At 44.8% G+C, this 26,447-nt stretch overlaps 1 protein-coding gene across 3 annotated transcripts in view; it reads left to right on the top strand.

Annotated features, from left to right (window-relative positions):
• LOC136578492 (uncharacterized) overlaps positions 1-26,447 on the top strand; it is a 221,609-nt gene that overhangs the window by 27,143 nt on the left and 168,019 nt on the right. For all 3 annotated transcript variants that reach the window (XR_010786639.1, XR_010786638.1, XM_066578605.1), the window contains exon 2: positions 22,934-23,070. Coding sequence is in view for 1 of the 3 variants with exons in the window: in XM_066578605.1 (XP_066434702.1) it covers positions 22,934-23,070 (137 nt within the window). In the remaining 2 variants the exon portion in view is untranslated. The remainder of the gene's footprint in view (positions 1-22,933; positions 23,071-26,447) is intronic.

Genomic DNA, 26,447 nt, shown 5'->3' with positions numbered 1-26,447 from the left:
TATGACACCGGAAAGTGAAAAAATTACATTCCGCACGTAAAATTTGGACGCTAATTCTTTTGCACATAAAATTGAATAATCGAGTTGGGACCCATTAGCTTTTCCTATTTATGACATAATCAATTCTCGTGCCAAATTTCCCGTTTCTATGACACCGGAAAGTGAAAAAATTACATTCCGCACGTAAAATTTCGACGCCAATTCTTTTGCACTAGAATTGAAAAATCGAGTTGGGACCTATTAACTTTTCCTATTTATGACATAATCAATGCCCGTGCCAAATTTCATGTTTCTATCACATTGGGAAGTGAGAGATTTAGATTATGTTTGTAAAATTTGGACGCTAATTCTTTTGCACAAAGAATTGAATAATAGAGTTGGGACCCATTAGCTTTTCCTATTTATGACATAATCAATGCTCGTGCCAAACTTCCCGTTCCTATGACACCGGAAAGTGAAAAAATGACATTCCGTACGTAAAATTTGGACGCTAATTCTTTTGCGCATAGAATTGAATAATTGAGTTGGGACCCATTAGCTTTTCCTATTTATGACATAATCAATGCTCGTGCCAAATTTCCCGTTTCTATGACATTGGGAAGTGAGTGATTTAGATTATGTACGTTAAATTTTGACGCCAATTCTTTTGCGCTAGAATTGAATAATCGAGTTGGGACCCAATTTATTTTCCTATTTTGGAGATAATCTATGCTCGCGCCAAATTTCATGTTTCTACGACATCGGGAAGTTGGAGAACTTTTGGCGAGTCAGTCAGTGAGTCAGTCAGTGAGTGAGTCAGTGAGTGAGTCAGTGAGTGAGTCAGTGAGTGAGTCAGTGAGTGAGTCAGTGAGTGAGTCAGTGAGTGAGTCAGTGAGTGAGTCAGTGAGTGAGTCAGTGAGTGAGTCAGTGAGTGAGTCAGTGAGTGAGTCAGTGAGTGAGTCAGTGAGTGAGTCAGTGAGTGAGTCAGTGAGTGAGTCAGTGAGTGAGTCAGTGAGTGAGTCAGTCAGTCAGTCAGTGAGTCAGTCAGTGAGTCAGTCAGGGCTTTCAGCTTTATATATATATATATATATATATATATATATATATATATATATATATATATATATATATATATATATATATATATATATATATATATATATATATATATATATATATATATATATATATATATAATTAATATATTATAGCCCAGGTACCCGATACAGAAAGCGTGCAATACAACACGTAACATTGTAATTAAGAAAAGAGGATATCAGAACATACGCATGAATACGTGAAAGCACTGATGCTGATTACTGCTATGTGACTATTAGCCATATATTACACTGCTGAGATAAACTAAAACACAAATGTCCAGCGCTCAGTCTGACTCTTCTAGTGGAAATTACTTGTTGGAAACAACCAGGAATACTACATCGAGTCCAAAGAATCCATTGGTGGAAGCAAATTTGGGGGTTGCTGCATTAAAAATCAAGGAAAGGCAAAAATATGCAAATAAGGTTGTCAAGACAACAACATTTCCAAATTTTTTTAGCCTATAACCTTCTCCTGGCCGAGATTATACTGCGTGCAAAATGTCATGTCAGCCAGTCATACAGTTTGTGCGTGACGCTCCAACAAACAGACAAACAGACACTAACAAACATATAGAAGATGAAACAGTCTCAAATAAAGCTTGATATTATGGGAGGGAGAAGTGCATGTATCAGAGTTGTCGTACGGCACACTGCGAATCCAGGAGGCCTCAGAGATTACAGCAAAACATGGAGCACTGCATACTACCGTGTTTCCCCCAAAATAACCCTGCCCCAAAAGAGTCACAGGGTCTTATTTTCGGGAATACTTTTTAACAGCGACACAGCGCCGTAATTTCAATCGTGGTGCTCTGCCGGGATTTTACTTTCGCTTTCAGAGGCAGCATTCCTGCCTCAGACAAGGGCTTTACAACACCCCATTATTGATGAGGTGCACTAAACGCAAAAAATAGAACAGACAGTGTTCGAAAATCGTGTTCGGGCCCATGTCTGCGATGCTTCCATTGAAATCAATGGAAGCATTATACCACGATTGCGGGGTATTCAAGCCCTGTCACCAGCAAGAAATGCTCCGTTGGCATTGAGGACTACATGGAAGCCTCTCGGAGCTTCGGAGAGCAGCGGGAGGAACCCATGCTTTTTTTCATGTAATGTAGCTAAGGCTTATTTTTGGGGTATGGCTTATATTTCAAGTCCCCCTCCCTAAAAATCCAGGTAGGGCTTATTTTCAGGATATGTCTCATTTTTGGTGAAACCCGATAGTTAGCCTTCATTCCACTTGTAGCTGTCCTTTCAATAATTCCATCCTAAGCACTATATCACCGTCCTACCTAGATGGCCTTACAGCACTGTTTATATTGACCGTCTTAAGTCATTGTATTTTTCATTGTCCAAACCGAGCGCTACCGAGTTTGCCCAAAAATAAGACCCTGTCTCATAATAATTTTTGCCCCAAAAGAGGCACAGGGTCTTATTTTCAGGTGATGTCTTATCATACATACCTAGCAGGTGCTGTCTGGGTCCCTCCTGCTGGTGTACAGTTCTCTTGCTGGTAATGGGGTTCATAATTGAGCGCTGTGGCTCAGCCAGTCAGTGCAGCGCTCGAAGAACCAATCACAGCCATCACATTGGTTCATCGAGCGCTGCATTGATTGGCTCAGCCGCAGCGCTCAAGAACCAGTCAGAGCCATTGCTTGCTGGAGGCGGGGTTTACGACCCTGTTACCAGCAAGGTATCTTCTGTTGGCGGCTGAGGGCTAAAGCAAGAGCACTGGAGACCAGCGAGAGGGACGCTGACGGTGCCTTCTAGGTAATATATCATTTTTTTAATGTAGTGTAGCTAGGGCTTATTTTTGGGTTAGGACTTATATTTCAAGCTCCCTCATCCCCCCAGTGTGCGGAAATCAGGGTAGGGCTTATTTTTGGGGAAACGTGGTATTATATGAGCTTTGAAATCAATGGCTTCACTTTGTCACATTTTACGAGCCTGTTTTTCACACATGCAAAAGCCTCTGCAAACACGTTTGTCTGTTTAAGGGCTTAAACACATCAGCGTATTTCTGTGTCGTTATGCGGTTGTGAAAATTATAACAGGATGAAACGAAACCATCAGGATTCTCACGCGTTAATACTACGTACGAAAAAAGGTCATGTGCCCATGTGTTTTTGACCTAAGCCCTCACCTTTAAGGTGGCCTCACATGGGCTCACTATCGTAAGGCGTTTATGCGTGGTGCAGGGCGCATGATTGAGGGCTATTGTGTCATATTGGCGCGTATTAATATACTTTAATGCGCTGCCGGGAACTGCTCACATCGGCGCTGTCCCAGCAGCGCCATGTTTGAGTAGGCGGGTGAGTTGACTCGGCAAGTGGGTTAGCTGATTTGCTAGGCCTAGTAGGCCTTGATGGTGTTGTTTAGCCCTGCCCGAAAATAGAGCATGTTGCATTTTTTTCCCCACGCTCGAAATGCCCACAGAAGAAAACCACGTGTAAAGAAATCCATTGAAGTCAATGGATTCCATTTGCTGCATATTGCGAGCGCAGATTTTGCAGCCACAAATGCGCTGGTGTGAGTCCGCCCTTACATTACCTGTGTACAATACTTGCTGACACCCACTTACTAGGGCCAGCAGGGAGGAAATAATAATGAGAATCACGGCCGCATAACGAGACAAAACCAAACCACTGATTTCAATTGATTTAATTGGTTTCGCTTTCACCAGCTCTTTTCTCGGCCGTTAATAAGATAGGACACGCCCCATTTTTCCCGCACCGCAGACTGTGCTATTTTCATGTCCAAAAAAACGGAAACCTGACGGAATGGAAGCAAGCAGAAGCCTTTCTATTTTTTTATTTGTTTTTTTTAATCCCATTGAAATCAACGGGAAAAGCAGATCCGTTTATTTCAGACTCTCTTATCCCAAAAACAGAGTAGAGAGACGGAAACACTGATCTCACCCTAAGGGTGCCTGCACATTTGTGATCGCCATATCACTGCGTTTTTTTTAACCCAAATGTCAATAGGACTTTCTAATGTTAAAAACGAATCGCACAAAAATCGAAAAAGTACATACGATTTTTGTGCGATGCGTTTTCTACATTAGAAAGTCCTATTGACATTTGTGTTAAAAAAACGCAGTGATATGGTGATCACAAATGCAAAGGTCCCCTAAGGGCTCAGTCAGATGAGTGTTTTTTTCACACATGTACAGGGGCATGAAAAAATTGCAGACCGCATGTTTAAAAAACATGCGATCAAATCTTCAAACGCATTTTTTTTCGCACTTGTGTGGTCACACCATTGTGGAATTCGCACATATAGTGCGGCCCTTCGGACTTGCAACCTCAATAACATAAATCAAAGGCACAACTGTGCAAAGGAAACCTAACACTATGGGGAATACTCTCCCTATGGTCCCCTAACCGGGGAGGGGGCCCTGCCTACTCGGCGGACCGATCGCTCTGACAAGTGTGAGCCCGCACGCGTGCCTGGGCCATTAACAAGTCCCTATCAGGGAGCCCTAGCACAAAATAGAAGCGAAACAGAACCAAACAAACAGAAAAGAACTTAGCTTGCATGGAGAGCTTCCGCCAAGCTGTGTTGCTCCGTCGCTGTCCAAAATGCAACTGAAGTGATTGACCAGCACAGGAGATAGTGTTTGCCCTGTTTAAATAGGAGCCAGGCTACTCAGCACCAGGTGCTGACTGACCTTCCTCCTGCAGCTACCACACCCCTCAGCTCCCGGAGAAGCAAGGGCACACCCAAAACCTGGTCTGGCCTGCAGGCAAGGTGCAGGCCTCAGCACGGCTGCAACAGTACCTCCCCTTCTAGAAGGGGCCCCAGGACCCTTAGGAGCAGGATGACCAGGGTTTGATCTGTGAAAATTTTTTACCAGACGATCTGCATGAACATCCGCTGCAGGAACCCATGACCTCTCTTCTGGGCCATAACCGCGCCAGTGCACCAGGTACTGCAGGGAATTCCTGACTCGAGGGGAGTCCAGTATGCGACTTATTATAAACTGCTCCTCCCCATCCACTAGCACAGGAGCCAGGGGTGGTGAGTCATTCCCTGAATCGATGAATCTTTTGAGCAGAGATTTATGGAACACATTGTTAATCTTCATCGTGCTGGGAATTTCTAACCAGAAGGCCACCGCGGTAATCTTCTCAATTATTTTAAATGAACCGATAAATCGCAGGCCCAGTTTAGCGGATAGTTGTTTGAGTTTTATATTTCTGGTAGACAACCACACCAAGTCTCCAACACGGAATCCCACCCCCTCAGAGCGGTGCCTGTCTGCAACTCGCTTGCTGCGCCGAACGGATCGCTGTAAATTTTTCTGCACGTTTTCCGAAGATTGTTTGTGCTGTTTCTTAGACTCTTTCACACTGTATCTGAAGGATATGATAACTGTATGCCCCAAGAGAGCTTCTGGTCCATAGGGTAAATGGATCCCTACACCCCCTTCACCTAAGGGAGGCCAATTTGGCCTTGGTCAGGATAACATCCGTCAAGCTTTCCATTTTTTACTGCATGGAATAGCGCACCACACTCTGCTATTCTACCTAGAGGTATAAAGGAGAGTTATAAAGGTATATAGTTTTATACTACGTAAGCCCAGAGATGACAGATGCAACTAAGTGACATCCATCAAATGCTATGATAAAGAACCTCTTGACAAAGGTTCCAAACATGTTAACACTTCTGGATTGTGGCTTTTGTGTGTTTTTAACTTCAATGCAAATAAGGAAGATGGAATTTAGCATAAATCATCTCCTCTAGGTAATTTGCATAAATTACCCAGAGGATCTTGCATAGCCTTATAAGTCTCCTTAGGCCTCCCTCACATAGGCGTTTGCAGAAACGCAGCATTTTTCAATGCTGCGTTTACTGCAGATTCAGCCCAATTTCAGAACCGCTGGCATTCTTTGTGCCAGCGTTTTGGCTGCGTTTTCAGCACAGCTAAAAACGCAGCCAATGATGCTGAGAGAAAAAAAAAAACAATGCTCACCTAGTCACTGGCGTCCAGGTCGCCAGGTCACCACTGATCTCTGCCGGTGCTCGGGGCTTCCCCTGCACTGACAAATCTATTTGAGAACCCCGGCTCCAGCAATAGATTGCTGTGATTGGGCATCGAGACTACACCGAGAACAAATCACAGCCCTTCATTGGCTGCCTCAGCCAATCAGAGCTTGCCGGCACTGATTGGCTAAGACAGTCAATGTAGGGCTGTGATTGGGCATCGAGCCAGCACTGAAAACCAATCACAGCAATCTATTGCTGGAGGTGGGGTTCTCAAACCTGGCCTACGGCAATAGATTTGTCATTGCAGGGGAAGCCCGGGGGAGCAGGTGAGTATTGCTTTTTTTTCATCTAGCTAGTGTAGCTAGGACTGATTTTCGGGGTAGGGGTTATATTGCAAGTCCTCCCCCTGAAAATCGGTTACCGCTGCCAAAAACGCGGCACCAAGTTTTTTTTGCTGAAACCACTGCCCATTCATTTCAATGGGCGAAGCAGGGCTGAAAACGCCCAAAGATAGAACATGCAATGCTGTCAAAGTGCAGCATTGAAGATGCTGCGCTTTCAGCTTGTGTGAGCAGCTCCATTGAAATGAATGGGTGCGTTGTACAGCGTTTAGCGCAGCGCTAAACGCTGTACAAAAATGCCTGTGTGAGGGAGGCCTGACTCACCTTCTAGGTGAGACTCAAATGCTGTTCCTTGATCAGTAAGTATATTTTCTGGTGTTCCACAAGGCAATAAGAAGTATTCGCAAAGTGTTTTGGCAGTTAAGTCTCTTACAGAAATTGCTACTGTGAACTTGGTATAGTGGTCTATCATGGTAAGCAAGTAGGTATAGCCACTCCTACTCAGCTCAATCTTCAAATGGTCAAGAGCAAGCAGTTCTAATGGTTTCTTTGTCACTATTGGGTGTAAAGGAACTTTTTGATCAGCTTTGTTGTTTCTCCTTTTAGTCCATGTTTGACACTGAACACCATGTCTCTATATCTCGTCTCATTCTTACCCAGTAGAATCTTCTCCGGATGGTATTCTCTGTTTTGTGCACTCCAAAGTGCCCAGATTGGTCATGGTACGCTGTTAGTACAGGATGTGCATCTCTTCGTGGAATGAGGATTTGGTGTATCTTCGTATAGGTAATAGGGTCTATGGTTCCTCTGTACAATAGACCTCTCTTTACAAAGAGTCTTTTTCTTTGCCGCCACAACCAGTGAAACTCTGGATCTGTTTTCCCGTTTCTCACTCTGATGAGTACAGTACCATGGGCCAAGAACAGACTGAATTCTCCTAAGGTGCGTCTGTCAGTTTGAAGATCAATCCACTGTTTTTCTTCCACAGGTTTGTCTTCATTAGTACCGGCAGTTTGGATGACGTTCTGTTGTACGTTGTAGCAACCAAAGTCAGGCATCTCTATCTCCTCCCATTAACCCTTTCCAATCCACTGTCTGATATCTTAAGACATTATGATTTAAGGCTGTACAGCTCTGATGTTGGAAGACGTCCGTCGGGGCTCTCTTACTGTATGTTGCCAGCCTCTCTGCTGTTTGAGCCTATCCAACGTGTCACCTCATGCAGTACTGGCTTTAGCCAGCATATAGTGGTTGTATAACAGCAGAAAAAAAGAGTAAGCCCCTGGGAAAAACAGGATACAAATTGGATTGGAAAGGGTTAAACGTCTTCTTCCATGGAGTAATCTATTGATGCAGGTTGTCTGAATAGTGCATCAGCATTGGCATTAGTCTTTCCGGCTCTATATTTGATGGTAAAGTTGAAGTTGGCTAGCCATGAAGTCCATCTCTGTTCAAGAGCTCCCAATTTTGCTGATTTTAAATGTGCAAGAAGGTTGTTATCTGTGTAAGCATTGAACGTAGAAGTGATCAAGTAGTCTTTGAACTTCTCTGTCACAGCCCATACGTGAGCTAAGAGTTCCAATTTAAATGAGCTGTAGCTCTGGTCGTTTATTTCTGCTCCTTTCAAAGAACGGCTTGCAAATGATATTACTCTTTCTTTATCGCCTTGGACTTGACTTAATACTGCACCCAATCCTCACTTACTCGCATCAGTGTATACTTCAAAGGCTTTGTTGTAATCTGGATATCTCAGTACAGGAGGGGATATTAACTTATTTTTCAAGATTTTGAAAGCTTCTTGTTGTTCTTTCTCCCATGTGATGTAGATGGTTTTTCTGCAAGTTTTGACGTTCCCCAGATCAGTTCGTGCTAGTTTTAGCAATTCTGGCGAAATTGGGAATAAATCTTCGGTAGTATCCTGCGAATCCTAAAAAACTTGTTTCTTGTTTAACAGTTTTGGGTATTAGCCATTCTTGTACTGCTGCAATCTTCTCTGGATCGAGTCTAACTCCGTCTACACTCACAGCATATCCTAAGTATTGTACTTGCGTTTGTAACAGATAACATTTGGATGGCTTCACCTTCAGATGATGGCGAACTAGTATCTCGAACACTTCAGCAAGGTGTTTCAGATGGTCGTCGTAAGTCTTTGAGTATACGATGATATTGTCCAGATATAGCAGCACTGTTTCAAAATTTTTATGCCCAAAGCATCTTTCCATGAGTCTTTGAAAAGTGCCAGGAGCATTACATAGGCTGAAGGGCATAGAATTGAGCTCGTATAGCGCCATTGGGGTAGTAAAAGCTGTTTTCCCTTTGTCCTCTTAAGCCATGGGTACTTGCCAGTATTCACTAGTCAAATCTAGGGTGGAAAAGTAAGCTGCTAACCCTAAAGCAGTGAGGGATGCTTCGATTCAGGGCAAAGGAATGTGCGTCATATTGTTTAATTTTCTATAATCCATCCAAAATCGAATACCTCCAACTTTTTTCTTCACCAGTACCAGTGGGGCTGCCCACAGGCTATGGCTCTCCTGCTGCACCTTGGTGTCTTTCAGTTCTTTCATTAGTTTCTTTATAGGTTGATACATAGGCTGGTGGCATGGGTCAGTATATTTCTCTAATGGGTAGATGGGATGCTGTTGGGATATAATGACATATACCTTCAGTTTGGCCAAAGTCTAACAGATTTTTACTGAAGGCTTGATGAAATTTCTGAGCCACTCTGACTACTCCTTCTTTCTTGGTAGCAGGGGTGTTAGCCTTTCCAATTTGTAATTCAGCCCACCAAGGGTCGAGACTCTGTGTACTCCGTTAAACCATGGGGGCCTGGGTTCAAATCTGACCAAATGCAACACCTGTACGGAGTTTGTATGTTTTCCATGGGTTTGCACTGGTTTCTTACTCCAAAATGAATATGCTGCAAAACTAAGGGAAAAAAAAGTATTTACTTACCTCTCCATCATCTCTCCGCTTCTTTCCTGTTTCAACGCTAATCACTAATGATGACATCAACCCACATGACCAGTGCACTCTGGCTGCAGCAGTCACGTGTCTATATAACACATCATCATTGGAGGCCAGGATGAACAGTAGCAAGGTGAGTAAGCAAGATTCTTCACAGGAGCAGGGAGATGATTATAGAATGGTAGAGTTGGAAGGGACTTCCAGGGTCATCGGTCCAATCCCATGCTCAGTGCAGGATCACCAAATTATCCCAGGCAGATATTTGTCCAGCCTTTGTTTGAACACTTCCATTGAAGGAGAACTCACCACCTCCAGTGGCAACCTGTTCCACTCATTGATCACCCTCACTGTCTAATATCTGATCTGTGTCTCCTCCCTTTCAGTTTTATCCCATTGCATCTAGTCTTTCCTTGTACAAATGAGAATAGGGCTGATCCCTCTGCAGTGTGACAGCCCTTAAGATATTTGTAGACAACTATTAAGTCTCTCAGCCTTCTTTTTTGCAAGCTAAACATTCCCAGATCCTTTAACCGTTCCTCATAGGACATGATTTGCAGACCGCTCACCATCCTGGTAACTCTTCTCTGAACTTGCTCCAGTTTGTCTATGTCTTTTTTAACTGGACACAGTATTCCAGATGAGGTCTGACTAAGGAAGAGTAGAGGGGTTTAATTACCTCACATGATCTAGACTCTATGCTTCTCTTAATAAAGTAAGTAAATGTTTATTTTTTCTAACTTGATTTTTTTTAAATTTTACCTGTGGATTTTGCTACAGATCGGAGGTACTCTACAGCAAAATTTACAACAATTGGGATTTGTTTAGGATTTTGACTTTCCCGCTGAACTCAATAGGGAAAATCTGCAAAAAATCCACAACCAATCTGCAGCATAAATTGACATACTGTGAATTTAAAATCCACCCAGCTGGTCAGTTTACGCTGCATATTGTTTTGCATACATTACATATGAACATACCCATAAACATATGTTTGTAACTATAAATATAAGCTGGAGAAATGCAACTGATGGCAGAGTAAACATTTTGATTGAGAAGTCATGTACAGATGTAGCAAAAGTTTAACTGCAGGCTTAAAGCATTAAGAAAAAGTTCTGTGCCAGAGCTTATCTGCCCTTCCAATTGCTTTTCAATGGCTTTTATGGTGTTAAGATAAACTGACATTAACTTTTCAATGGCTTAACGTAAAAGAACATGTAGAAAGTTATCAAAGTCAACTTAAACATCTCTACATCTGTAAGGGCTCCTTCACAAGGGCATCTTTTTCATCAGTTTTTTTGTAAGCTAAAACCCGGAGTGGGTCTAAAATACAGGGAAAAAAATGCAAATCTTTTCATTATACTTTCTCTATAGTTCTGGTTTTGGCTCACAAAATACTGATGAAAAATACGCCGGTGTGATGAAGCCCTAAATGTGCTTTGCATGTAGACCCAACTAGACACATAACGTATTTTTTATCGTTGCTTCTGGTTTAGTTTTACTTATTCACCAACCAAATAAATATGTCTCAAGTAAACAAGCAGATGTTGGTAAGCGGTTACGTCACTCCTAGAGATGAGCGAACGTACTCGTCCGAGCTTGATACTCGTTCGAGTATTAGCGTGTTCGAGATGCTCGTTACTCGTAACGAGTACCACGCGATGTTCGGGTTACTTTCACTTTCCTCTCTGAGACGTTAGCGTGCTTTTCTGGCCAATTGAAAGACAGGGAAGGCATTACAACTTCCCCCTGTGACGTTCAAGCCCTATACCACCCCCCTGCAGTGAGTGGCTGGGGAGATCAGGTGTCACCCGAGTATAAAAATCGGCCCCTCCCGCGGCTCGCCTCAGATGCGTTGTGAGATAGCTGAGGGACAGTGCTGTTGGTGCCGGATCTGCTATAGGGAGAGTGTTAGGAGTTAGTGTAGGCTTCAAGAACCCCAACGGTCCTTCTTAGGGCCACATCTAACCGTGTGCAGTAGTGTGGAGGCTGCTTTTAGCAGTGTTGCACTTTTTTTTTTTTTTGTATATCGGCCGTGCAGAGCATTGCGCCCTGCAGTAATAGTCCAGGGACAGAAGTGGTGGTTAGGCAGGGAGAGTGTTAGGAGTTAGTGTAGGCTTCAAGAACCCCAACGGTCCTTCTTAGGGCCACATCTAACCGTGTGCAGTAGTGTGGAGGCTGCTTTTAGCAGTGTTGCACTTTTTTTTTTTTTGGTATATCGGCCGTGCAGAGCATTGCGCCCTGCAGTAATACTCCAGGGACAGAATTGTGTAGGCAGGGCCAGAAGACATATATTATAGATTGAATATACGCAGTGGTCCTTTAGAAAAAAATATTTGAAAAAAATCTATTTGGCCTGCCTGTCACTCTGCTCAGTGTTCTGGGTCCATGTCTGCTGGGGGTAGTAGTTCTCCAAATAAATACGCAGCCAGCTAAGTGTTACAGCAGGCTTGCGCCAAATTATTTCCTGGCTCTGAAATCACCGGTCTGTTGCAGTTAATAACAGTGCAACACTGCAGTTCCGTGACACACACATCAGGGACAGAATTGTGTAGGCAGGGCCAGAAGACATATTATAGATTGAATATACGCAGTGGTCCTTTAGAAAAAAATATTTGGAAAAAATCTATTTGGCCTGCCTGTCACTCTGCTCAGTGTTCTGGGTCCGTGTCTGCTGGGGGTAGTAGTTCTCCAAATAAATACGCAGCCAGCTAAGTGTTACAGCAGGCTTGCGCCAAATTATTTCCTGGCTCTGAAATCACCGGTCTGTTGCAGTTAATAACAGTGCAACACTGCAGTTCCGTGACACACACATCAGGGACAGAATTGTGTAGGCAGGGCCAGAAGACATATTATAGATTGAATATACGCAGTGGTCCTTTAGAAAAAAATATTTGGAAAAAATCTATTTGGCCTGCCTGTCACTCTGCTCAGTGTTCTGGGTCCGTGTCTGCTGGGGGTAGTAGTTCTCCAAATAAATATGCAGCCAGCTAAGTGTTACAGCAGGCTTGCGCCAAATTATTTCCTGGCGTTCCGTAAGCGAACTCAGCCTCCAACCACAGGCCAATAAGCGGCACATTTAATTACAGTGTTGTGTTTCTGCATTCCTGGTAATACAGCATGCTGAGGGGTAGGGGTAGGCCTAGAGGACGTGGGCGCGGCCGAGGACGCGGAGGCCCTAGTCCGGGTGTGGGCACAGGCCGAGCTCCTGATCCAGGTGTATCGCAGCCGACTGCTGCGGGATTAGGAGAGAGGCACGTTTCTGGCGTCCCCACATTCATAGCACATTTAATGGGTCCACGCGGTAGACCTTTATTAGAAAATGAGCAGTGTGAGCAAGTCCTGTCGTGGATGGCAGAAAGTGCTTCCAGCAACCTATCGTCCACCCAGAGTTCTGCGCCGTCCACTGCTGCAACTCAGAATCCTCTGGCTGCTGCTCCTCCTTCCTCACAGCCTCCTCACTCCATGAAAATGAGACATTCTGAGGAGCGGGCAGACTCCCAGGAACTTTTCTCGGGCCCCTGCTCAGATTGGGCAGCAGTGGTTCCTCTCCCACCAGAGGAGTTTATCGTGACTGATGCCCAACCATTCGAAAGTTCCCGGGGTCCGGGGGATGAGGCTGGGGACTTCCGGCAACTGTCTCAAGACCTTTCAGTGGGTGAGGAGGCCGATGACGATGAGACACAGTTGTCTATCAGTGAGGTAGTAGTAAGGGCATTAAGTCCGAGGGAGGAGCGCACCGAGGATTCTGAGGAAGAGCAGCAGGACAATGAGGTGACTGACCCCACCTGGTTTGCTACGCCTACTGAGGACAGGTCTTCAGAGGGGGAGGCAAGGGCAGCAGCAGGGCAGGTTGCAAGAGGCAGTGCGGTGTCCAGGGGTAGAGGCAGGGCCAGACCGAATAATCCACCAACTGTTTCCCAAAGCGCCCCCTCGCGCCATGCCACCCTGCAGAGGCCGAGGTGCTCAAAGGTCTGGCAGTTTTTCACTGAGAGTGCAGACGACCGACGAACAGTGGTGTGCAACCTTTGTCGCGCCAAGATCAGCCGGGGAGCCACCACCAGCAGCCTCACCACCACCAGCATGCGCAGAGATATGATGGCCAAGCACCCCACAAGGTGGGACGAAGGCCGTTCACCGCCTCCGTTTTGCACCGCTGCCTCTCCCCCTGTGCCCCAACCTGCCACTGAGATCCAACCCCCCTCTGAGGACACAGGCACTACCGTCTCCTGGCCTGCACCCACACCCTCACCTCCGCTGTCCTCAGCCCCACCCAGCAATGTCTGTCAGCGCAGCGTCCAGCCGTCGCTAGCGCAAGTGTTTTAAGCGCAAGCGCAAGTACGCCGCCACGCACCCGCACGCTCAAGCGTTAAACGTGCACGTAGCCAAATTCATCAGCCTGGAGATGCTGCCGTATAGGGTTGTGGAAACTGAGTCCTTCAAAAGTATGATGGCGGCGGCGGCCCCGCGCTACTCAGTTCCCAGTCGCCACTACTTTTCCCGATGTGCCGTCCCAGCCCTGCACGACCACGTCTCCTGCAACATTGTACGCGCCCTCACCAACGCGGTTACTGCCAAGGTCCACTTAACAACGGACACGTGGACAAGCACAGGCGGGCAGGGCCACTATATCTCCCTGACGGCACATTGGGTGAATTTAGTGGAGGCTGGGACAGAGTCAGAGCCTGGGACCGCTCACGTCCCACCCACCCCCAGAATTGCGGGCCACAGCTCGGTGGTGGTATCTGCGGCGGTGTATGCTTCCTCCACTAAACCACCCTCCTCCTCCTCCAACGCAACCTCTGTCTCACAATCAAGATGTGTCAGCAGCAGTCGGTGCCGCGCGTCGTGGCAGCACAGCGGTGGGCAAGCGTCAGCAGGCCGTGCTGAAACTGCTCAGCTTAGGAGAGAGGAGGCACACGGCCCACGAACTGCTGCAGGGTCTGACAGAGCAGACCGACTGCTGGCTTGCGCCGCTGAGCCTCCAACCGGGCATGGTCGTGTGTGACAACGGCCGTAACCTGGTGGCGGCTCTGCAGCTCGGCAGCCTCACGCACATGCCATGCCTGGCCCACGTCTTTAATTTGGTGGTTTAGCGCTTTCTGAAAAGCTACCCACGCTTGTCAGACCTGCTCGGAAAGGTGCGCCGGCTCTGCGCACATTTCCGCAAGTCCCACACGGACACTGCCACCCTGCGCCCCCTGCAACATCGGTTTAATCTGCCAGTGCACCGACTGCTTTACGACGTGCCCACACGATGGAACTCTACGCTCCACATGTTGGCCAGGCTCTATGAGCAGCGTAGAGCTATAGTGGAATACCAACTCCAACATGGGTGGTGCAGTGGGAGTCAGCCTCCTCAATTATTTTCAGAAGAGTGGGCCTGGTTGGCAGACATCTGCCAGGTCCTTGGAAACTTTGAGGAGTCTACCCAGGTGGTGAGCGGCGATGCTGCAATCATTAGCGTCACCATTCCTCTTTTATGCCTCTTGAGAAGTTCCCTGCAAAGCATAAAGGCAGACGCTTTGCACTCGGAAACAGAGCCGGGGGAAGACAGTATGTCGCTGGATAGTCAGAGCACCCTCCTGTCTATATCTCAGCGCGGTGAGGAGGAGGAGGAGGAAGATGAGGAGGAGGGGGAAGACACAGCTTGGCCCACTGGTGAGGGTACACATGCTGCTGGCCTGTCATCCTTTCAGCGTGTATGGCCTGAGGAGGAGGAGGAGAAGGAGGAGGATCCTGAAAGTGATCTTCCTAGTGAGGACAGCCATGTGTTGCGTACAGGTACCCTGGCACACATGGCTGACTTCATGTTAGGATGCCTTTCTCGTGACCCTCGCGTTACACGCATTCTGGCCACTACGGATTACTGGGTGTACACACTGCTCGACCCACGGTATAAGGAGAACCTTTCCACTCTCATACCCGAAGAGGAAAGGGGTTCGAGAGTGTTGCTATACCACAGGACCCTGGCGGACAAACTGATGGTAAAATTCCCATCCGACAGCGCTAGTGGCCGAAGGCGCAGTTCCGAGGGCCAGGTAGCAGGGGAGGCGCGGAGATCAGGCAGCATGTACAGCACAGGCAGGCCAACACTCTTTAAGGCCCTTGACAGCTTTATGGCTCCCCAGCAAGACTGTGTCACCGCTCCCCAGTCACGGCTGAGTCGGCGGGAGCACTGTAAAAGGATGGTGAGGGAGTACGTAGCCGATCGCACGACCGTCCTCCGTGACGCCTCTGCCCCCTACAACTACTGGGTGTCGAAGCTGGACACGTGGCCTGAACTCGCGCTGTATGCCCTGGAGGTGCTTGCTTGTCCTGCGGCTAGCGTCTTGTCAGAGAGGGTGTTTAGTGCGGCTGGGGGAATCATCACAGATAAGCGTACCCGCCTGTCAACCGACAGTGCCGACAGGCTTACACTCATCAAGATGAACAAAGCCTGGATTTCCCCAGACTTCTCTTCTCCACCAGCGGACAGCAGCGATACCTAAGCAATAGGTAGGCTGCACCCGCGGATGGAAGCATCGTTCTGTATCCCCATCAAAAACGGGGACCTTTTCGCTTCATCAATCTGTGTATAATATTCCTGCTCCTCCTCCTGAAACCTCACATAATCACGCCGAACGGGCAATTTTTCTTAGGCCCACAAGGCTCAGTCATATAATTTTTCTAAACAATTTTTATACGTTTCAATGCTCATTAAAGCGTTGAAACTTTCACCTCCACCAATTTTTATTTTAACTGGGCTGCCTCCTGGCCTAGTTACCAATTAAGCCACATTAACCAAAGCGATTAATGGGTTTCACCTGCCCTCTTGGTTGGCCATGGCCAATTTTTCTGATGTACATTAGTACTGTTGATACAGCAATTTTTGTGGGCCCTCGCCTACAGTGTAATCAAATACATTTTTAGCCCACCTGCATTACAGCTGACGTTACATCCGCTGTGCTGGGCAATGCAATGGGATATATTTATGTACCGCTGGTGGGTTCCAGGGAGCCACCCATGCCGTGGGTCCACAGGGAGTTTTAAATGCATCTGTTTCCACTTCTAAAGAACCCCAGTCTGACTGGGGCATGCAGTGTGGGCCGAAGTCCACCTGCATTAAACATGACATTACTACCTCAGCTGTGTTGGGCAATGCAATGGGATATATTTATGTACCGCCGGTGGCTTCCTGGCACCCACCCATGCTGTGGGTCCACAGGGAGTTGTAAATGCATCTGTTTCCACTTCTAAAGAACCCCAGTCTGACTGGGGTATGCAGTGTGGGCCGAAGCCCACCTGCATTAAACATGACATTACTACCTCAGCTGTGATGGGCACTGCAATGGGATATTTTTATGTACCGCTGGTGGGTTCCAGGGAGCCACCCATGCTGTGGGTGCACACGGAATTCCCATTGCGGAGTTGTACCTGCCTGTGACTATTTATAAAAAACCGCGGTCTGACTGGGGTGTGCAGACACCTTGACAGAATGAATAGTGTGTGGCACATAGGTTCCCCATTGCTATGCCCACGTGTGCAGCTCCAGATGGAGGTGGCACAGGATTGGATTTCTCATTGCTTCTGTACAGCATTGTGGGCTATCGCCCCGCCCCTTTTAAAGAGGGTCGCTGCCTAGCCGTGCCAACCCTCTGCAGTGTGTGCCTGCTTTTCCTGTGGCAGACGCACTTATAAATAGACATGAGGGTGGCGTGGCATGAGGGCAGCTGAAGGCTGGGCAGGGACAGTTTGGTGTGCGCTGTGGACACTGGGTCGTGGGGGGGGGGGAATTGGCAGCATGTAACCCAGGAGAAGTGGCAGCGGAGTGTCATGCAGGCAGTGATTGTGCTTTGTTGGAGGTAGTGTGGTGCTTAGCTAAGGTATGCATTGCTAATGAGGGCTTTTCAGAAGTAAAAATTGTTGGGAGGCGGGGGGCCTACTCTTGCCGCTATTGTGGCTTAATAGTGGGACCTGGGAACTTGAGATGCAGCCCAACATGTAGCCCCTCGCCTGCCCTATCCGTTTCTGTGTCGTTCCCATCACTTTCTTGAATTGCCCCGATTTTCACAAATGAAAACCTTAGCGAGCATTGGCGATATACAAAAATGCTCGATTCGCCCATTGACTTCAATGGGGTTCGTTACTCGAAACGAACCCTCGAGCATCGCGAAAAATTTGTCTCGAGTAATGAGCACCCGAGCATTTTGGTGCTCGCTCATCTCTAGTCACTCCCAATGAGTAGAAAAGGAGTTCTTTAGAAAAATGTTTTATTGCTTAAAAATCTATAAACGATGTCATTCTTAATATTTACTTGGGAATTTAGTAGAGAACAAGACAGAATCTTGGAGTCTTTGTTTGCTTTTATTTCAAGCCATTAGTGAATTCAGTTATGAGTGTAATTTATGTGGATACTGTGTGACTGCTACTTACAGTGAAGCAACTAGCATTTACAGTTTTCCCTTCCTAGCTCCCAAGGTACATAAGCCCTGTCATATGGACATTAAAGAAGATTTGCTATAAGTTGGCCTCGATAAATAGTGCTATAGGTGCCACCACATTCACCAAACAGACCGCAAACTCCAGCTAGGTTTAGGAAGGCATTGAAGTCTTTCTGCAGATGAGGTCTCCAGAACTGAACACAGTGATACTGATGCGGTCTCCCTAGAGCTCCATACTGTAGGATCACAATCTCCCTCTTTCTACTGGTTATACCTCTTGCGATGCAGCCCAGCATCCTACTTGCTTTCCCTGCTTCCTGATCACACTATGCAGTAATTTTGAATTTGTCCGAAATCAGAACCTCAAAATCCTTCTCTTCTGAAGTCCTGGCTAATACCAAAATGCCAATATAATACTCAGAAAATGTTTTCTCTATTAGTTGATTCAGGAATGTCACCACAACATGGGCCTGCCCAGTCACCAGATTTATTGCCAGTAGAACATGTATGGGACCATCTAGGATGCCGACTTTGACAATCTACAAGTTTGCATGATATAGAGGCTTAGTTACAGCAACTATGAACTGATATGCCACAAATCCACAATAAATGATGCTTTTGCTCTGATATTTTAATTACTTACTTATATCAATGTTACAATCACACAGAGAAAGTTTCATTCGATTCTGACAACTTCTTCTGGGAATAGATATATTTTTTTAAAATGTGTGTACCAACACATCACTTCATCCTAGCTGGTTTGGGACAGAAATCACCCTCATAGTATGTAATTTCGTCCAATTCTCTAACTTAAATGTCAAAAATCCCCCCCCCCCCCCCCAACCAAAGAATAAAATGAATTCTGCACCTTTATGTGATGGCTGTAACCCATTCCTCTGATCAGACCACTGATTAACATCATGACTAGTATACCCATAACCATTGTTTTACTGCACTATCTTAACCATGCATCAAACTCTGAAATATGAGTCTATTTGTTACATATCTAGTATATAGCATTTAAAGGTATCATCCACCTTTTTAAGATCTCAAATCTTTCAAACTGGGCTTTGGTTGAGTTGACAAGAGAATAATTTGCTGGACTGCAAAGAAAGCAGCTGACCTGTCTAGTCGGAGTTCCTGCTCCTGCCCTGTTCTATCAGACAACATCATTTAACAGTTTCCCTTAGGCCGCCTGCACACGGCAGGGACGGATTCCAAATGCAGAATCCCGCAACGGAATCCGGCCCTGGGAGCAGCAGCATCCGTGCGTACCTATACTTTCGTTTTCAATCTGTACTGTAGATGGTCCGCACGTCGAGCCGTCGGACATGTGCAGTGCCGATTTTTTTTTTTCAAACTCCTGCTCTTCCCGTGTCATCAATGACACGGAATCCACGACCTTTCCGCAATGTGATGGCGGAAGGGCCGCGGATCGGACGGCTTCCTTGACTTCCATGGAAGCCGTCCATGAAGAATTCAAGGAAAAATGAAGCATGCTGCGATTTTTTTCTTCTGCATTCAGGAAGAATCGATTTCTCATAGAATGATACGGGTGCTATTTGATGCAGATCCACAGTGCAGACACCCACCGCGGATTCCACAGCAAATATCCGTCCGTGAGCAGGACTTCTTATGGGCCTGTGGTGTGATCTTATATTCTCTGCTGAGCAACACTAAATGAGCTCAGTCACAGTTTTCCCTGAGAAGTCTACAAGTTTCACTCTTCTGAAAAGTATGAAACCGCCTTAGTCTTGACATATAATTAAAATTCTGTAAAAGCAATTAGACAGTACTGTTAAAAAATTGTGATGTAGGTTGGAGACTCATTATATTTTTATGCATAGTATTAAGCAAATTGGTTTCTTCAGGCCTCATTCACACAGGCGCTGTCCGCGCGCATAAGAGGTGCACGCAGAATGTGCTTCTATAGGGACCAATAGGTTCACATGGACGATTGTTAGACTCACGGAATCTGACGATCTAACAAAGATAAGACATGCGAGTGCCAACTCGCATGTCAGCTCGGAGGTGCGCGCACAGATAGGACCTGTCCTATGGGAGCTGGAAAGCACGCAGCAACGCACCTCAGATTGTGTGAACGGGTTATTTCAAAGTAGTTAGAATGAGCCCATTCACGCGTTTACTTAGAGCAGTATAGCAGCAAGCTATGCACGTGGCTACACTGCAGGCGGACAGCGCTCGTCAAATAGAGCCACTTGTAAAGAATAAAGATCATGTTTTTACTGTAATTTTACATCACTTTTTCATTAGGTTTATATGTGTCTACAGAATACATTTTTAGGATCCGTATTAAGAATGTTATATTGTTGCAATATCAGAACTTCTCAGGTTTTCACTCAACATACCTTAGATAAGTACCAGAGAACCCTGTGCTGGTCTCCGTGTGGTACAAAGCCCACTGATCATACGATACACTGATAGTCTATCCTAACATTAGGTCATCAATATTATAATCCAACAGAACCCCTTGTAACAATTGTCACACTTTATACCTATTCTTGAAAAGTCTTAAATTAAAGCGGTATGCGGGAAGCTCCCATGCCCCACCCCCATCCCTCCTGCTTTCCCTGCAGGCAGGAAATTTGAAACTCTATAACAGAAAAATGGCGCGGTGACCACCATAAAAATATAATAAGAAATGAATCAGTAGGAAATATGAATCTAAAAAGTAGATGACGATAAAAGGATATTCAGTTTGAGAGGTTCTCTTAGCGTGTTCCCTATAGTTTGCATTAGTGCCTTAGTTATGTGTGGTAGTCACAGTTTAGAGGAAAAACTTATAATTAAACGGATTTTATGAGTTATGCAAAAAAAAAATGCACAGAGGGTTGGGAATGGTTAAAAAAAAAAAAAAATGTTGGAAATTGTTAAAGATAAAAAACTAAGTTATGTTCACTGTTCTGTTTCCCTGCCGATCCAATGCTGCCACTGCCGTCCTCACTGCTAGACTTTATTTTCATTGGCTGTAGCCATGACGTTCCATGAGGCACAGCAGCTAATCATTGGCCTAAGCAGTATACAGCTCGAGACCACTGAAGCCAGTGATTGGCTGCAGCAATCATGTGTGTATACATACACGTCATTGGTGTAGTTTGAAACAAAGACTGGCAGTGATGTTCGGAGAAGCGCGGCTGGGCCAGTAGGGGAGTGGAGCAGTGAGTATATACATAGTTCTTTATTTTTACTATTCCCTACCCTCCGTTCATTTTTTTAAACTCAGAAAACCCTTTTAATATGCTCTTGCTCACAGGAATTGGCTCACATACAATGCATTGGGAAAGTCTGTAGACCCTTTCTCTTTTTTTTACATTTTATGTTGTGGCTTTGCTTGATACAAAAATAATTCAAATTTTCCCCTATCATTTTGTACTCAGTACCCCAGAATGACAAAGTGAAAACAGAATGTTCAAAATCTTTGTACTCAGTACTTAGTTGAAACACCTTTGGCAGCGATTCCAGCCTCCAGTCTTCTTGGTATGATGCCACAAAGTTTGCACACCTGGATTTGTGGATTTTCTGCAGATCCTCTCTAGCTCTGTCAGGTTGGATAGGAACTACCTGTGGACAGCCATTTTCAGGTCTCTCCAGAGATGTTCGATTGGGTTCAAGTCATGATTCTGGCTGAGCCACTCAAGGACATTCACAAAGTTGTCCATAAACCCCTCTTGTGTTGTCTTGGCTGTGTGCTTAGGGTCATTTTCTTGTTGAAAGAGGAACCTTCGGTGTTATTGTAGTTTGTCACCACCATTAAGAATGGGTGGAGACAAGATGAACGCCCCCAAGCGACGCACGCAATTTTGTTGGCTGGCCTGGAGAATGGGTGGGCATTATCTTCCTTCCAGCCTCATGTCACTCAGCCCTCTGGTGCTGTGCCTTGTGCCGTGTAACTGGCTTCTGCACTGTGTATGCCTGTGCTCCTGTCCCCCGCTGACAGCTGTCTGTGCTGCTGTCCCATCGGCGATCCCGTTGACAACTGGTATGCCTGGGCTCCCGTCCCCGGCGATGCCGGAGACACTGTCTGCCTGCATGCCAACCTTGTGTCCAGCATGCAGATTCTGCGCTTCTAATAAGGGTCCATGTCAGTGCTTCCATAGGAACCTATTAATACCTATAGCAGCATGGTTTACACGCTGCTGTAGCAGCATGTAAACCATGCTTGTCTGACTGAGCCCTTAGAGTCCTTTAGGTACTTTTCGGCAAACTGAGGGGCAGTTTTTTCTGGCCACTCTGCAATAAAGCCCAGAATGGTGGAGTGCTGCAATGATTGACCTTCTGGAAGTTTTCTCCATCTGCACATGAGATCTTTCGAGCTCAGCCAAAGTGACCATAGGGTTCTTGGTCATCCCTCTTACAAAGGCACTTTTCCCTTGATTACTTATTTTGGTGGGTTGGCAGCTCTAGAAAGAGTCCTGATTGTTCCAAACCTCATCTATTTAAGTATTATGCAGGCCACCATGCTCTTGGGAACTTTTGGTGCAGCAGAAATCTTTTGTAGCTTTCTCCAGATCTGTGCCTCCACACAATTCTGTCTCTGAGCTCTACAGGCAGTTCTTTCCTTCTTATGGCTTGGTTTGGGCTCTGATATGCATTGTGAGCTGTTAGTCCTTATATAGACAGGGGTGTGTCTTTTAAAATGGCGATCAACCACATGAATTTACCCCAGATGGACTAAAATCAAAATCAAAGTGCCGAAACATAAGATGATCAAGTTAAGTGCCATACCAAAGGGTCTGGATACTTATGTCAATGAAAAATGTTAGTTTTTCATTGGAATTTTTTTTTAAAGATTTCAAACATTCTGCTTTCACTTTGTCACTATGGGGTATTGAGTGCAGAATGATGGGGAAAAACTTGATTTCTTTAAATTTGCACAAGGCCACAACAACAAAATGTTAAAGGGTCTGAAGACTTGCATAATGCATTGTACAATCTATCATCATTCTAGAAACTATATTAGTATTTCTGAATGGAATGTATTATACGTACATTCTACACATTTTTATATGAGAGAAATACAAGCAGAGATATAAAATTAGAAGCTACAGTATGTATAATACATAGCTGTACAATGAAACTGGTATTATTCTTTTAATCTGTTTTTGTTTTACTCTCTTTTCAGTTTTCCTCAAATTGACAATCGCCATTCCCTTCCTGATAATATCGTTGATGAGAGCTAGTTCCCATTCCTGTGTATACAATAGATCAGCAATGGTGAAGCATTATGAGAATGTCGTGCAAAAAGATATTACTCGTGTGGTATGTATATTGATTGCTTTCTGTTTTCTTTATTGGATATACTTGTTACTACACCTTATATTATTGCATTCCATACCAAGCCTTGTATGTAGACATTTATATTTTTTTGTGTGTGATTCAATTTGTATATTGTGTCATCATGAACTTTAAAGGCACTTTTACATGCAAATCTAATTTTTCAAAGGAATGAAAGATTGAGCAATCTATTTGCATAAAGTGTTAATGGCCATTTACACTTTGTCATCTTCATTTGCATGTAAAAGGGCTTCTAGGAGCTGTTTGCAAAGCCCAGCTTGTGTTTAAACACATCCCTAGCTGGGCACACAGCTGCATTGTTCTCTCAGTGACTGAAGGGTGGATTTTAAGTTAACCTTAACCCCTTTGTAACCAAGCTGGTTTGCGCCTTAATGACAAAACCAGATTTTGGAAATCTGACCTGTGTCACTTTAACATAGAATAACTCTGTTAAGGTTTTGCATATCCAAGTGATTCTGACGATGTTTTTTCGCCACATGTTGTACTTCATTTAGGTGGTAAAAATAGACCGATAGAATTTGTGTATATTTATTAAGAGCGCCAAAATTGGGAAAACTTTGAAAAAATTGTCATTTTTTCACATTTGCAATTGAAATATCTCAGATATGTGCAAGCATACTTATTTTTGATAATATATATATATTTCCATCTGTTTACTTTATTCTGGGCACACATTTGAAAACCTTTTTTTTTTTTTTTACAAATTTAACATTGATTATCAACATTATGAGGAACACTTTGCAAAGGTTCATAGATGTCAAAATTACAGATATACCCCCACAAATGACCCCATTTAAAAAAATTATACCCCTTAACTTATACACTGTGGGGTGTCATGAGTATTGTGAACCCACAGTTTTTTTCCGGAGTTAATGCAATTTACAGGAGAAAAAATAAAATTTCATATTTTTGCAAATATGTCATTTTCAAGGCAGGGTTTTTTCTATAGTGCACATGAAAACGAGGATTTACACCCCAAAATAGATACCCCTGTTTGTTCTGTGTTCAGAAACATACCCATTGTGGCCCTAACCTTATATCTGTATGAGCATTCAATGGCTTTCAGAACAGAAATTTTGCTTGATGGTGTTTTAGGCCCCATAGCACACTTGTAGAGCCCCCGAGCGGCCAAAACGACAGAGAACTCCCGCAAATAACACCATTTTAAAAACTAGACCCCTTAACAAATTCATCTAGGGTCGTTCTGTGTATTTTGACCCCACAGTTTTTGAATGAATCTAAGCAAAGCAGAAAGAAAAACTTACGATTTTCATTTTTTTTGGCAATTGTGTCATTTTAAAAACATTTTTTTTTTGTACAGCACACATATGAATGAAGACTTTCACCGCAAAATGGATACCCCTTTTGTCCTGTGTTCAGAAACATACTCATGGTGGCTCTAATCCTATCTCCGTATGCACAACGCGGCCCAAACCGAAAGGAGCACCCGTGGCTTTCAGAACAGACATTTTGCTAGAAGGTGTTTTAGGCCCCATTGCCCACTTGTAGAGCCATTAAGCATCTAAAACGATAAAGAACCCCCACAAATGACCCCATTTTGAAAACTAGACCCCTTAATGAATTCATCTAGGTATGTACTGCATATTTTGACCCCACAGTTTTTGAATGAATCTAAGCAAAGCAGAAGGAAAAATAATCGGATTTTCATTTTTATGCAGCACAAATATGAATAAAGACTTTCCCCCCAAAATGGATACCCCTGTTTGTTCCGTGTTCAGAGACATACCCAGTGTAGCCCCAATCTGCTTACAGGACACAAGGCTAGGCCTATAATGGAGGGAACACCCATTGGATTTCAGGGCACAACTGAATAAATTCCAGGCCCCATTGCTCATTTGTGCAGAAAAAAATTGACTCCATAAAAATTATCCATTGGATAACGGCGATCATGTGATCAGGAATCGTATATCGTGACATCTCCAGGCTATCCGCTACCTCTGGTAGCCAGGATCAGGGAGATTTTAACGGTCGCATGCCCCGAAGCTAGGAAAGGTCTGCAGATAAAAATCCAATTGGGGGACAAATCTGGGGACCTTAGGTATGTAATTCTCATCTTTGATCCAATCCATGAGGGGAGCTGAATCTTTTACTTACTTTCATGCGGCCCCCCATGACAGCTCCAAGTTGTTGGCTCCTTCCAGGTTTTTATGGTCCTGGCGATTAAAGTCCACTGAAGCAGGATGCTCGACATCCACCTCATCCCCGCTACATTTATCAAGCTATTTCCTGTAATTACTCTGTTCTCTTCCACGCCATACGATTGGATATAGTGCTATCACAACCTAAAACGAATTCTGCGTGGGACCATAGGGACAAAAATCTGGAAAAGAGGAAAGATAGTCAGCATAGGTTCTGCACCTCCTTCCACGTGTCCGAATTTTGACTGAACGTTGAACTATGTCAGGCCAGTGTGTTTATTTCGTGTGTAAGCCTTTAAGCCCCAAAAAGGCCCTCAGGTCCTACTGTATGATCCTGTTAGAGATGCGATCTGACCCATAAAGTCAGTCATCTACATGCCTAAATAGACAGGCCAAGTTGTACCTCTTAATAATAATCAGTATCTGTGGGGAAAATGTTGCTTTTTCTCCTGCCAGATAAATTTTTCGAATGCTGTGTTTCAAAATGAAATATCCATGTGTTTCATGAGTTAAATGTATGGTTTGGAGTGGGTATAGGAGTATGTGGAAAGTTATCATGTTCATTAAATGTCCTTTACCCCGTGCAGCCCGTTTCTATAACTTCTAAAGAATGGTTGTGCCAAATTTCATGTTTGTACGACACTGGGAAGTTAGAGAATCAGATTAGGTACATTGCATAGTGGAGCCAATACTTTTGCACTTAGCATTGAATAATCAGGTTGTGACCCCTTTACTATAACATAATGTTTATAATACGGCAGCTTAGAGACAGTGGCTTAGGTCTATGTCAACAAATAATAGTGAAATACCAGTTCTAGATAGTGATAGTGATTACAGCCCAGACATCTTCAGTGATCACAGGTAATGTCTTCTCTGATTGGTGGCATTCTCTATCCCGTTTCTTCTCTATCTGAGCCCAGACTGCCATGAAGAATTCTTCCAGCCACAACTCACTAGCAAACTCTTGGGAGTGATTGCTGGTCATTTTAGGCAACTTCATCTTATGTGCAACTAATAAAGGATGTGGCACTGTTACCCTGTAAGTTGGTGTGAACAGCGATGTATGTTATGTCTATGCAGGTGGCCAGACATGTGCTCTATGAGCATTCCTGTTCTGTGTGGTTTGTGTTATTCAGTATGTTGGTGTGAACAGTGTGTTATGTCTGTGTAGGTGGCCAGACA

Source organism: Eleutherodactylus coqui, chromosome 9 (genome assembly GCF_035609145.1).
Source record: "Eleutherodactylus coqui strain aEleCoq1 chromosome 9, aEleCoq1.hap1, whole genome shotgun sequence".
Taxonomy (NCBI): domain Eukaryota; kingdom Metazoa; phylum Chordata; class Amphibia; order Anura; family Eleutherodactylidae; genus Eleutherodactylus; species Eleutherodactylus coqui.
Note: the sequence above shows the minus strand (reverse complement) of the source record. Positions and strands in the feature narration are given on the sequence as shown.